Raw genomic sequence first — 14,778 nt, 5'->3', positions numbered from 1 at the left:
AAACCAGCTCAAACTGGCGGGTGGCCCATTCTGATAACATGTTACGCAATGACGCTGTCGAAGTAGAATGCAGGGCACAGGTGTAATTCCCTCGATTTAACCGTCACAGGATTGTTTATTGGGATCTTCTTTGTATGAAGGTGAGAAATAATGAGTTTCGTTTCATTTTTCTTCAATTGTTTCAACATATTTGTGTACCGATTGATTTTTACCATTCTATAAGTAGGGTGACTTCGTCTGAACTTTCGTTTTGCGTCTGTTTCACATGGGGGACTAAAGGTCATATTGAACATGGTGACGCGGTGATACCGTATTCATGTTCTCTTGTTCTCGAAAACTCAATCATCGAAATTGAATTACTTTTTTTTAGTTTTGTCTTAAATTAAGCTGCTACACTGTATTCCGTGCGTTTAAAATTTAACCGTCTGTAAAAACAGCAATAATGGATTACTAGCAACACTTACGTTACGCAATGAAGCACCAAAAATGGGTGAAGAAAATGTGTCTCAGTAATGCGTGTTTGTCACTCATAATGCACTGTACTTTGTTTGAATAAGCAATAAACTATTTGTGATCTTAGGTTATCCATTGTTCGTTATCAGAGTTAACAGATTCTTTGTGTGATTTTTTTTTCAGAATCCCAAGAGTGGATGCCTTAGTGAGCACAGAACAGATATCACCATTGGTCTACATATGTCAGGAAGAATGTTATAATTATGAACTTTGTGTTACACTGAACTTCATTTTGTTAAATTTTGTATTTAACTGAACTTTATTGTGTTAAAATAATAATAAAAAAATAATATTTCTGATAAAAAACTACAATCTGGAACATTCTTTAGATCAACTTTGTTCAGTGTGTGTCCCATATGACAGAGTTACAGTAAATAAAATATGTGCATTATTCCTCTGTGTTTGTCAATTCCATTTTAAAAGCATGTGAAAGTGGTGTGCCCCTCATGAATGAAGTGTGTATGGATAATAGCAAAAATATTGTTATTATTTACATGATTATAAAAAGTTTTTGTACCCGCGTCAATAACATTACCGTGACCCACATATTCACCATTTTTATTAATTATGAAATGTGGATTAAATTCTTCAAAACCAGTTTTGAAGCATTGAGACAACACCCCCTTATGATTTAAACTAAAACTGAAAACATTCCATTAGACTTTCATTAGTTTGTGCAAAATATATTACCCAGGGTAACGCGTCTTGGATTTGGTGGGTATAGCTGTTCAACTCTCCTGTGTGCCCTAAAAAGGGCAGCTGCTGTTTCCCTTTTTATGAAATGATAAACTGTGATGGTGTAGCTATCACATCGCAAAATTACAGCTTCCCAGAGAAAGTTTGAAATTTTCGGTCAAATTCAACATTTTGTAACCACTAGCAAAGAATGACAGATATATATATTTATTCTCCATTAGAAGCGGCCGGGGTAGTCTCAATCGAGGTACATATCGCTATTTATATCAGGGGTCTTCACTGCCTGACCCCATTGTGTGCTTAATTCATTCTTTTAGCGCGCACGATATGAGTAAACAGAAAGTTTTCTCCAGCCTTCAACTTAAACGTTCAGTTCAACAAATTTCATCGTTTTTTTTCTTTAATGAGAATTTATTAGCAGTTCATCCAATCTGTTGAAACGTTACAACACGTTAACAACATTTTACAACAGTGAAACATTTTGTTCCACTTCAAACGGGTTATCAGTGTCATGTACATGCATATTGTAATAAGAGTAAAAAAGTCAAGTTGGTCGAGATAAACAAAATAAAATAATCGATAAACACATGGCGAGATAATTAAAATAATATAGTCTGTAAACGTATGGACCATCATATAGCGTATCATAAAAGCAGCGACGTTGTAGTTGCAATTAAATTGTATAAGGCAACAGAAGCTGTAGTTGTCACAGAAGAGCTGTAGCCAAATAATTCTCGCTCTTGTGCTACATTGTGTGATCAACAGTAAGCGAATTAATGAATTAATTGAAGTCTACTAGCCTCTTCTTCTTGGATTCTGTGGTGAATAGTTCTGTAAAGAGTATTATAGGCAGTCGCAGAATTTAATATTCTATCCAGTAATCGTCGTATTGAAGCGTATGCTAATTTGTAAACAAAAGCGTAATATATACCATGAAAATGCTTGTTCTCAAATAAATGAGCTAATCATTGTGGAAATCCCGTATAAATGCACGGTCCAGTTTGTGGTCATGCATTCTTTACATTTTTTTAATATGATAGTTCGTATCAGGCTCAGCTGATCCACAGATACAAACACAGGTACAAAAACAGTATATATGCATCATGTTATGGTTGTCGCGCTTAAGACACCACTTCAAGTGTCGGTGGGGCATTCTCACTTGAATTCTTGTTGATGCTCCTCTCTCTCCTGAAATGAATATATCCGTTTTAAACATCAATGTTAAATTATTCTGCTGCTTAAGTCTACTTACCATACTGTATGAGAAGTAGCTATAGCACTTTGAATATTGAGCGAAATTCTCCTATTATATGTACAGTTTTGTTTTGAAGTCTCTATAAAGTAAATGTGTGGTCGTATACATGCGTGCGAGCGTGTATGTATGCATGAGTATAGCAAAGAGAGAGAGAGAGAGAGGAAGAAAGAGATAGACCGATGAAGCGAGAGAGAGAGACAGGGAGAGAGTAACAAGTTGGTATCGATACAAACCGTTTTACTCCAAAGTTCTCGGCATCCTCCAAAGTCTCCGGTAGGTGTTTATGGGCTGTTTCGGGAAGATACAGACCGCTCAATGAAGAAACCAATGTCATACATCCAAACAGCATCATTGGCATAGTGTTACCGAGGTAAGGGTGCTCTCTAAGCTGGTCCTGCCAAGAGTTCAAGGTTTCAATTAACGCTAGTATAAGATGATCGGTTTCAATGTAGGCAACATTCAACATAGGAATTGTATCAAACCAAATACTACAATGCAAAACTAGTGACTATAACAGAAAAAACAGATGGCGACAGGTGCTTCTCCATACTTTTATTTGAAAAAAAAAACTGTTTTTGCAAGCTTAACAATATCTGATTTTGTTCATTTACAATAAATAAATAAATAAATAAATAAATAAAATAGAGGAAAGAGAAGAAAAGAAAAAGCAATGTTACTTGGTTAACTTGCAATACGACCAAAATACCCGTTGCCATAAGCCTTTAATGGGACATTACTATTAAAAAGATTAACAAATTGGGGTGGGGGTTTGCCGGGTCGAGACAGTGTTAAAGGGGAGAAAATTTATGAAGTCACTGCCTGTTCGTGGTTGAAAAAGTTATCTGTGATTTAGCTTTGGTGTGTCAGGGTCATTGAATCATAAAAACGTCTAGCGTTTCTAACATAAACCGTTATAACTGTGAAACAGCTCACACTGCATGGGGTTTCTGTAGGATAAAACTGGAAAAGTAACAAGTAATAAACACCATACCATCACAATCGGGGAAACCACAGCCCCTAGACTACCAAATGCATATCCTATACCAAGCCCGAAGTTTCGCAAGGCTGTTGGATAGAACTCTCCATTCCACATGAAAAGAAGGGTGTAGCAACAACTAACGCCAAGTTTTCCAATTGTGTACAAAGCTGTAAAGGTGGCACTGGTAGCTGAACTCTCTGGAACGCAAGTGGCAAAGTTAACACTTGCATTCATGCACACAAATGTTGTTACTTTTGGTATATGTCAATTACCGCCTATTGTGTATTGAAAAACTGCCTAATCGTGTAGACAAAGTTACATGTACCACATTTTAATTAAACTGGGCTGTGACGTGCAACAAATTAACAATGAGTTACACTGTAAATACAGTCAAATGACAGGTTTGGCATGGCTGAAGCAGTACAAAAAGAAGGTGTCAGAGACAATTAACATTAATGTTGTAACAAGAGATAAATGACCAATTAATCGATATGGGCTGAAATATTACAAATGCATTTAAAACAATATTGAATTCAGATAGAAATTAGTAAAATAGACATGTAATATTGCAAGAATTAACCAAGTGGAACAGGAAAAAACAGTTTCACGGGTGAATTTGTGAGAATTAAGATATTTGGTCCCCTTACTTTAATACTCAACACAATTTGTATCTTATGGATTCCATTTTCTCTACATTTTCTAACTGTACATCTCCAGATCAGACGTCAAACATACCTTTGTTTGCAAAGAAATGCATCAGTATAGTCGACAACATAGCCAATGCAGATAGCATCATGGCTACACAGTACGTCGTTTTCCTTCCAATTCTATTGATGATCAGCAATGCGAAGGCGGATATAAAATCGATAAGAGCCAAAACGAAAGCATTGATAAAGATGTCACCGTCTAAGGAACCTTGATTCAACGTGAGGCCGTACCATGACACACCAACTGTTAGCCTAAAAGAGAACATGCAATAGGAACGAAGTAAACGCTATACATTGCTTGTCCACGGTAAGTTTAATAATCGTTAAAACGAAGCTTAAGTTGGTTAAACATTTTAGGGAGATTTAATAGCTGTAATGTTTTTCATCGTGGTTTGTTATTAGCCTATATCATGGACACTATGTTTGTTTATTTCAAAGTTATTTATTTGACCTTGTTTTTCTTATACAGCTACACGCTACCCTTGCCCTGGGATAGGTTTGACAACTTAAAGCTCTAATGCACGAATGTTGTTCATTTAATAGAGCCATTGCACGCCATGAAGATGACGTAAAAGAGTTCACATTGGATAGCTACGTGAGAAGTCACAGTGAGGAGATAGGAAAGGGCCATAGGGAGCATGGGCTTGTAAATACTCTAAAACCCTCTAAAAACCATATCATCTGACTCAACACCAACGGCACAAACTTGAAAATAAGGTTTAATGAACAGTGAAAATTATATATGATTGAATTTCATGAAGATATAAATATGTCAAACGAATTATTGACGATAACACCACAAACTAGCAACGTAGGCCTACCAGCCAAATGATATAACCACCGTCCTCGCGATAAGTCTTGGTGCGTTACGGAGTTGTCGAGGACTAATAGTTGGTGTGCTTCGCAAAGAATGATCGTCAAACAGCCGTCCCTCGGGCAGCGAGGTATTATTTACTTTAGCCACCCATCGCATCACGCTTTCGGCTTCCGCGTATTTACCCCTTGAGATGAGCCAGCGAGGGGATTCCGGGGTTATCCTGTAAAAAAATTAATTATATATATATATATATATATATATATATATATATATATATATATATATATATACTGAATATCTGTCTCTCGCTGTATGTTTGTATGTTTTAATGTCCAGGGGCGAAACCAGGATGCGAAGCCGCCCCCCCCCCTTTGGCGTTGGGTTTCGGGCCCACTGAAGGGCCCCTAAAACTTTTGGTATTTTACAGGGCTAACGGTGCCATTTGGTATGGTTTAGAACTATGATTTAGCTAGTCAAAATTCTAATTTCAAGAGGGGACCATTGGTGTTTTTTTCTTTTTTTTTTTTTTTATAAATCGATGGGTTTTTCTGAGAGAGAGAGAGAGAGAGAGAGAGAGAGAGAGACTTTCCTCTGCTTGCCGAATATTTAAGAATTCTTAGTAAATTACATATACACTGTAAAGGAAGACCTACCACCAGAATAGTAGGTAAAGAACTGATGGCAAGGCAACAGCTAACTGCAAATATCTCCAGTCCCGTATAAGATAAGCTTCCAGAGTTCCCAGGAGAATACCTGTCCCCCATGAAAAAGCTGCCGTGCATAGGGATATTATACGTTTTCTTGGCGACACAAACTCCATACCTGCGAATAAGGAAAATATTTGATTAAATATCATTTTATGTAATAAAAAAGTCCTAGTCAATAGTAAAAATCAGCCAGTTTTAGGACAAATGTGCTTTAACTAATATCTGTCGTAAATTGGACGTCGACGAGATTTTGCAGATGGCTCTGCTTTGGTAGACGTTTTTCTCGGTCAAACAAGCTTTTAGAGATGCGTGTGAAAAATTTGCCACTTTCTTCTTACTTAAGTTACACGCATAATTTATGTTTTCAAAAATATGCATAGATAAACTGATTGATCCACAGTAGTGTGTGTGTGTGTGTGTGTGTGTGTGTGTGTGTGTGTTCGGAGGAGGGTGCGATTAAAGCCCAACTCTTTCCCAACTGAAAATGGCGGATCTGCTCTGCCCTCCACCATGACACAACTTGAGTCTCACTGATTCATGTTTTACATGATTTACTTCAAAATGGCCCATGTTGAACCATTGAGCATTTAATTCTTTGGCAAGTTTTATTAGAAAATAACTCCCAACTGAGGTTGCCAAGATGCGGGAAAATAGAGCAGACTCAAAGGAGACTACAGGTAACATATTCCAAAAGTTCCACCGGGAAGTCGCGCGTTAACCAATGTCTGCCTTTACTGGTTGTTATCAACAATGATAACATCGAATAAAACGCCAAAATTAAAAAAAAAACACCGACTGGCACAACATTGCACCTTTGTTAACCACAAAAGGGATATGACCAGTACGGAATTAGCGGAGGTGTTTCGAACAATAACTTACAAAGGACAATGACAGTATTGTTCAAGACGCCGTGGCAGATGCCAACAAAGCACCGGAATGCGACATAAGCCCCGTAGTTAGGTGAAAATGCAGCCCCTATCCCTGCTATCCCGTGGATAAAGCAGGCGATAAATGAAACCAACTTACGACCAGTGCTGAAAAAAAATTAGCTAAATTTTACAGAGAAATCGCATTTAAACCCCCAAAAACTTAATCTAGGTAAAGCTATGTTTAGCCATACAAAGACAATCAGCAATTTAATGTAAGTAAGTCAGCGGAAGAAATGCATAACATAGATCATAGCAAGAACAATTTAAGTCTTCAGGGTAGCTTGCCTATATCCTTTGTATCCACTGAAATCACATAGGCGCTAAAATAGTATACAGACTTCGAGAACAGTCTGATAAAATAATTTTGTCACAGATTACCAGCGGGCCCTGTGGCGAATTTTAATAATTTCTTTTCAAACAACAGATATATTTATTTCGTGTTGTTGCAAAAACATGCGTGTGTGGAACATATTACTAGTTTAGATTTTAAATGACGTCTACAGACCGATATTTTTACAAGCGACACGCCCTTACTAGTCTGCTACCAGGCCCCCGCCAGCTGCCCCCACAGCCACTCCTACTAGATAAACCACGTTCGCCATGTTAATAAGCAAGGAACTGTCACAAAGTAGATCAAACTGAAATAAAAATGTTTAAATCATTCTATGCATCTATAGTCTCCAGAGAAGCTTCGGAATAATAAAAGAGAACAACACAATAGGCTTATTATACTTGCAAAAGGACTTTAATTTAAAATAGGCGTGCGGATTTGTGAGGGTTTGTTATAATAAATCATAAAGATAAAGAAGAAATATAGCACAGATTATGCTGTAAGAAAGCCAGACTTGTATCCATGTCGAAATTAAAGCGCTACGGATGACATACTGCCTCAATAAGTAAAATATCAATATCACATTGTACAAAGACTCACTTCCGTAGGAAACGTTCTCGGGAATACAGATGTATCATAAACCCAGTCTTTGCACGGCCACACACTTTCATTTTTGGAGTAATTTCCACTACGCCACAGACATCCCTCATACTCCCCATTCTCGTCTACAGGAATGGTTTGGTTGATAAGACATTGGTGCCAGGGACCCTGGATTTCGAAGGTGTCATTTACCAGGCCTGGAATGGCACACCTGAAACATAAATCAGTTAAAATTTCGACAAGCGCCATATATAAACGATAAAATATTCATCTTAATGAATTTGAACTTGAATTTCAAACGGCACGAATGCCTATAATTAAATCAGCTTGGCACTGCGTACTAATCTAAGAAAGAAACTGATTTGCCTTTCGCACTTTTCAAAATGTTTGCTGGCTATTGAAAATAATAAATGAATACACAGATAACATAAAAAGGGTTTCATATTTTGCTTTAAAACTTGCAGGACTGATTTATAGGATCAATATATAGGTCAAGTTCGAAAATTATCTTGATCGGTTTAGTTTTGATGAATTTACTTGAGACGATTCATAGGAATAAAATGCAGCTTGAGTTGGAAAACAAGTCTGATTGTATTCTCTTCTGAAAGCAATATATATTAATGCAGTTCTTTATGAAATTTTCATTTACTACATATTGGCATTTTCAATGTGGGACTTAGAATTCCCACGGGCATAAAGCTGAATGGTAATCAAATTTTCAAGATGTCCATGTGATGTATAGTAGATAATTAATGATTGGTGGTGGTTGTGCTATTAATCATTGTGTAATATCACAAACGTTATGGAAAGAAAGTTTATTACTTTGTAACTTTTAAGAATGATTCTTAGGATAGGCATATAGCTCAAATTGGCCACCAGTTTGATTGAATTGCCATATTTCATGAATTTAGCAATTTTTTGAGAAATTTTCATTTTTCTCAGTTTGGCATTTTCACAATGTGAACTAGACCTTTAAAGGACCCAAAGCCTTATGCTAGTTACACATTTCACTTACATCCGTATTGTTGGGCATATTTAAAATTAGGTAATGATTTTGCTGTTAAGCATAATGTATTATTGAGTCGGAATTGACAGTAGCCTATTTTTGCATCATTATTTTATGCTTTATGTCTGTACATTTGACAGTGTTGCTGCCTTGTTTTCTGATATACCTCAAAGCTGCCTCAGTGGAACAGTGTGTGAGCATTCCTATATTTCTGATATACATCAAAACTGCCTCGATGGTATACAGTTGAAGTATTCTACAGACTTGACATTTAATATGGAATATTTTTTTCGAAATCATTTTTCATCAGTTTTTTCCTATTTTACTGACTGATAAATGAAAATAAGGATTAAAATCATGTTTTAATAACTTTTAATTATCTCTTTGATGTCATTGTGACATCAGTTTATTGATGGAATTCGCCAGAGAAGCAAACAAAAACACATTGCCTATTCTATGTTATACGACAACCATAAATAGAGATATTTTGGATCTTCAAATTTTCCAAATTATTGTCTGTAAAAGAGTTACACGCTCCACAAAGGACCCTCATGTCAGTGTCTAGTCACAGTAACGGATGCTGTTACGCCTGACCTCTTCTGGCTGCTACCAGCGTTCTCAAGTGGCAAAGCATTCCTTGGGTTATGTTTTTAGAGTTCAATCTGGAATAACATTCCAGGCATCGGTCAAAATCTGTCCAATTAGGTCCAGTTTTGTTGTAGGACATGTAGGCCATTGATTCGGCGAGTAATGGCCTACCCACATATTGTCTATGTGGTTCAAATATGGCGATTTTGATTACCAAGGTAGCTGCTGATTCCCTTGCTTCTGTAAGTAATCTGCTATTAAAAGTGCTGTGTGTTAACCGGCAATCTCATCGTGCAACCTTAAATCGTTCCTAAGTTCCCCCCTATCAAATGATAGTCAAGTGGTTCCCAGATTATTCCTTTATTTGATCTGGTTCAGGTTTTGGTCGATGACTACCATTGGTGTTTTGGCACCAATATGGTATCCACCCCAAGTACTTACGCTGTTAATGGCCTTAGTCACTTTAGATGCGGCACACGCTCCGTCGTTGGCCTCTTCTGGATGTCTGTAAACTCTGTTTTGACTAATTGAGCGGTACAGGTGAAATCTGACCTCAATAAAGAAAGCCATGAGGTTTCAGTGTTCAACCCAGAAACGGTCAAGGTCCCCAATTCATTAGAGAAACATACAACGATGTTGTGCTGTTTACGGTGGGTTCTTCGGAGGACATCTGGTATTTTAACCTGCTAAAACCAGTTTGGTGTTCGTTAAGTGCCTTGAAAAATGCGTTTTGGTGGCAATTTACGCCTCGTTCTGAACGGACTGGGTTGTTTTTGTTTAGTTGCAACAGCATATCCCGAAAGACAGTGGGTCCTGTACCCTGGTGGTACGATTTCAGTATATTGGGTGTGGTCTCTGTGTAGGTACATCAGTCTGGGCAATACTCTATAAGACTGTGCGGACAGTTTCGTTTGGCGCAATTATCTGGTTGGCAATGTCTGTCTTTTTTGCGCCATTCTGCCACCGATTAACAAATTTGTAAAGCACTGCATAGCTCATTTTACACACTGCAAAACCGACCACTTGCATGCCAAATTTCTAATTCTTCTATGCAGTAGTTGCCGACGTATGGATATTTATTTGACAGAACCATCCTTTGCCAAAGCCAAGCTTTGACCTGCCCAAAGGAGCACTACCCAATTAAATCACTGCATATTACATAATGCAGCAGCTCAACAAACCTGGTAATCAGTTAATTGGTAGCGACACACCTGACTACACACTTCTCCATTCACATATCTTATATAAGATAGGAGTTTTTTTGAAAAAAGAACGCATTTTTACCTAGGCATACCTTAGAAACTGAAATATTCCATATTAAATGTCAAGTCTGTATTTTAACAGTGATGCTTTCAATGCGAGCCAGAGCAGCGCAGCAGAGGCATAATGCTTTTTATTGTCTACCTCCCCGCAGTAACACGCGAACAAAACGTCGTGCATCGATATAGAAACCTGGATCCCGTAACTCGAAAGCATCGCGCATTGCGACCGAGAGCAAGCGTCTCGATTCCATAACTCGCCCATACTCGCCCCATATAATACCCTCGAAATAAAAGGTGATATCCCTATCCGCAATTCGCGATGCTTTCGGGCCAGGTCAACAAGACGATATCTGGGTTTTTTACCCCCTTATTTCTATAAAATATCAATTTAGCTAATAAATAGCTTACGCATAAGAACTTATTATATCGTATGCTTTATAGCACAGGAAGTAAACTTCATGCTTCGAAATGAGAACCAGGTCAAAAGACGATATTTGGCGTTTTTTAGCCTCTAATTCCACAAAATATCAATGAAGCTAATGAATAGGCCGAGCTTGACAGTTTTCTATGATATGAGAATGTGCTTATTATTAAAGTATCCAATAATAACCAAGAAATATTTTAACTTTGCCGAAATGAGATCTTTATAACAAACTTAATTTTTTTCAAGGCTATAAATCGTTTCCTGTAGACTAGTGTCATTGATTCGCTTTTGAGATATTAAATCTGTTGGTCGTATCGCGGAAGTTCAAGGTTTATATATTACACATGTATGTCGGTTTATTTCTCCCGTGGACATGTTTTTTTATATGAATTACCTAAAATAAACTTTCCTACGTTTTCGCATGCATTTTGTGGTAACATTCGCAACAACAATAATGTTATAACAGTGTAAGATTGTTTACGGACTGAGATTAGCTATGTAACGAAATATTGAAAATGAATGCGTATACACATATACAGCCAGGAAGAAACACCTTGTAGGGTCCATGTTCCACCCTACCCAGGTTCTTCTAATATTTTACCTGTCACTGATGCATGGGAGAGGGAATATAACCACAGGACTCACATATTCAGTTCCAAGTCTAAAAGTCCTTTATTAGGTCCAAACATTCATCCTTTATACCCATTATCTCCAGGGAATCTATCCGCATGCCACAGTGGCAGCAACTCATTTAAATACTAATTGCAATGCAAAAGATTACAAGTGAATGAAAGTTATATCAGTTCTACTTATCAGGTATACCTATACAGAGGATGATAAATATTCATTCAAGACTGAAGCAAGGTGAATGATAATATGCCAACTGGTTATATAAACATAATATGTAAATGAGTGAGTTCATCACATGCATTGAGTGGACCTTAACAACCTGCTTCACGTGTCTACTCCATGCACCGTGAGCAGTAAAGGCCCCTGTGATTACTTTACCTGTGTTCTGGTGTTTGTTGCATGAATACTGTCACGATCATTTGTAGGGCTACCGATGCTGTAGTGAGTCCAAAAAATATTGTCATTATTAACTGAATCCTCCCGAACTCCCCAACGTTTTTGACAACATAATCGAATTCCATCGTTGCTCGCTTGTTTGGAGAAAAATCATCTTGTGAGGGAAGTCGTGAATTGACATTCAATTTATGTATACAGAGTCACCCTTTGAACTACCACAGTTTTTCACGTAATATATGTTAAATGACTATAAAGCAGCATAACAGGTGGAGCTTGTCTTTCAGGCTGTCATGTACATTTGTTATGCTATCTTATGTTTTATTGACACGATATGTGTTCTAGTAGTACATGTTCTTAAAGTTTGTTTATAGCGAAACATATTATATTTTACTTCCCCGTGAAACTCACATTGATTGTACTGAGCATATGTTAATATTAAAAAAAATCTTTATCAAGATTTGTCCAAAACTGGGCGAAAAGAAGCCTACTGCAGTACTAGTGTAGTTCAGGGCTCCGTATCTCGAAAGGTTCGCTATGTTGCGCACGTGCGTTAGTGTCTCGATTCCATGGCCCCGTATCTCGAAATAGAATCGGTTATAAAATTGAGACACTAACGCACGTGCGCAACATAGCGAACCTTTCGAGATGCTGAGCCCAGTTCAATAAACACAACAAGGAAGACTAGTGTAACAGGATATTTCTAGACTGTTATTTCATGCTGTTGTCGATATGTCATCGTTAGCAATATGTAGCCTACTTGACATCGAATGTAAATTTGAATTCAAGTTTTGCTATCATGTTTTAGAAGGAAAGGAGGAAGTATTTACCAAAAATATAAGCCGTTACATTAAGGTTTTTAAATGATGGGATAAAAACAGTTTTCAGACTTTATACGGGATTATACGTCTGACCCAGAGACTGAATCCTATGAATCTACGGAGAAGCTGATAAACGAAAACGGTTGCTTTTGTAGGTTTGTATTTTATATTATGCCAATTTTTTTTGCATGGCACGAGAATTTGGGGTATTTAATTATACGATCTCTTATCTCAGCTCTTTTGGACTCATTTACACAGGTACAGTTGTATGCTACGATCGAACAACACTTCTACACTGACTTATTATTCTTTATTTGTACAACCGCAGCCAAAATGCAAGGCTGAGAGATAAAACTCAGTTAAAGTCCGTGTAATCTCATGAAGACTTGATTGCAATCTTTCTGCTATTTCTATCCAGCACAGTGCTCCATGGGGAGAATTTCGGTTTGTCCTCCAAAGCGGGTCCTAAACAAATTTTTGTTTATAAGGACCGACTAGAACATTCCATATATAAGAATAGTTTCAGTAGATTAAATATTATGCGTATATTCGATAAAAATGCAATTTGCTGTCTCACGAACAGGTGATCAAAGTTGTTCACTTTTAATTTGAACGCAAATGACCTGTTATTATATATACTATGTATCCATATGTGTGTGTGTGTGTGTGTGTGTGTGTGTGTGTGTGTATACGTGTGTGTGTGTGTTCCTGGAACACACATTTATACACAAAGGATGATAATTGATAATGCACTCGTACCTGAAATTTACAACTGCAATTAAAACAAATGCAAGTATGATATAGGCCCCCAAGAAACAAAGACCCTTAATGCAATTAAATCTCAATTTATCCACCATTAAACAAATTATGTAAATCGACAATAGAAATGTACCTGCAAACTGTGCGTTGCTCACTGGATGAATGATCTACAGTATTATTGCATTATTCATTACCCTCGTACTGTTCATACGAATAGCACTTGTTGCGCAATTTACACCGTCTCCTTGCTAGAAGCAAACAATAAATCTGGACGTCTTTTCCAGAATATCGTTTGTCGTTACAAGCGTGGAATCCCTCGTAAATTCCGAACACAGGTTTCGTTTATTTTCAACTGAACTAAGACATGATTACCATGAAGTGGCGTAGCGTGTTTTCTGGGTCTATTCTACATGTATGTCTAGATTATGGTTGTCAGCTGGACCCATTACCTCACACCATTGGGATTCGTACCGATATATGCATGGCAAGATTTAGTTTTCCTTTTAGTTTCAGTTGTTTAAAATAACTTGCTCCTCATTTGAGTTTTTGTCTTTCAGTTTTTTTTGTTTTTTTTTTTTTTTTGTTAGCGAATAGGTTTAAAGTCTTTGCTCGTAGAATCGTATCGCGTCGTAAAGGTGTAACTAAAATTTTCCTCTAGTGCTTCCCTGTACACTACTCCTCTACCGTTCGCATGCCTCTGGCGTTTCAAGAAACTTCAATAAAAGTAAGAGGCATGGTTACACAGTTAATATACAGTAGTATAGAGGCAATATTAAGGTGAAGTGAACCATGAGAATTTGAAGTTAAGTTTACACTTAAAAGTATAATTTTAGTTAACCACCAACGCTTTCAGTTATAAGTCTAGACCATGTGGACCTTGGCATAATTTAAGGAAGTCCTGATGTAAAACTAAATTAATGGTTTTGTAAATTGTCCGAGGTACACCATTGTAAAATGTTTTCGCCTTTCAAATCAGTTTCAAGTTCTCCACCCCCCCCCCCCCCCCCCCCCCCCCCAATGCGCACTATCAGTTATATCCATGTGGTATGTTTAGAAGCATGCATCGATCTCATTTGACCTCGCCGTTTTATCACTTTGTAAACTCTAAGCATATATAGATACAATTCTGGCCCATAGGTAACAGAAGTACGACGAGGGTTTGGTAACTTGTGTTGTGTAGGGGAGACATCTGAATATTGATACGAGTTCTGTGTCATGCTGCATTTGATTGAAAATCCTTTTTTCTTCTAGGAAAAATGGTCAGAATCCAAGTGCCTATGATATCAATCACACCAGTAAAGTGGCACAGTTTCGATTAAGCATTTTTCATTGATTGTAAAACTTGATAAAAAACGTGTAAC

At 37.3% G+C, this 14,778-nt stretch overlaps 1 protein-coding gene and 1 long non-coding RNA gene across 3 annotated transcripts; one reads left to right on the top strand and one right to left on the bottom strand.

Moving 5' to 3' along the window:
* Positions 1 to 46: 46 nt before the first annotated feature.
* Positions 47 to 904, top strand: LOC147761493 (uncharacterized). Its single transcript, XR_015334627.1, has 2 exons — positions 47 to 140; positions 637 to 904. It is a non-coding gene; the product is annotated as an uncharacterized LOC147761493 (long non-coding RNA).
* A 151-nt stretch (positions 905 to 1,055) lies between these two features.
* On the bottom strand, positions 1,056 to 12,342 carry LOC106159020 (organic cation transporter protein). 2 transcript variants are annotated; one of them, XM_087013634.1, is made up of 10 exons: positions 11,823 to 12,339; positions 7,535 to 7,745; positions 7,138 to 7,241; positions 6,554 to 6,708; positions 5,621 to 5,789; positions 4,972 to 5,187; positions 4,179 to 4,402; positions 3,456 to 3,640; positions 2,698 to 2,858; positions 1,056 to 2,397 (listed from the first exon to the last, which is right to left on the bottom strand). In XM_087013634.1, exons 1-10 carry the CDS (start codon positions 11,963 to 11,965, stop codon positions 2,331 to 2,333), a joined length of 1,635 nt encoding a protein of 544 aa, XP_086869760.1. In that variant the 5' UTR covers positions 11,966 to 12,339; the 3' UTR covers positions 1,056 to 2,330. The 2 variants fall into 2 exon arrangements, with proteins under 2 accessions (XP_086869760.1, XP_086869761.1); XM_087013635.1 differs by lacking the exon at positions 4,972 to 5,187 and having other exon boundaries at positions 11,823 to 12,342.
* Positions 12,343 to 14,778: the final 2,436 nt, after the last annotated feature.

Source organism: Lingula anatina, chromosome 5 (assembly GCF_051362555.1).
Source record: "Lingula anatina isolate TDL-2025a chromosome 5, LinAna3.0, whole genome shotgun sequence".
Lineage (NCBI taxonomy): Eukaryota > Metazoa > Brachiopoda > Lingulata > Lingulida > Lingulidae > Lingula > Lingula anatina.
The sequence above is the reverse complement of the archived record's forward strand: the minus strand, read 5'-3'. Positions and strand labels throughout refer to the sequence as shown.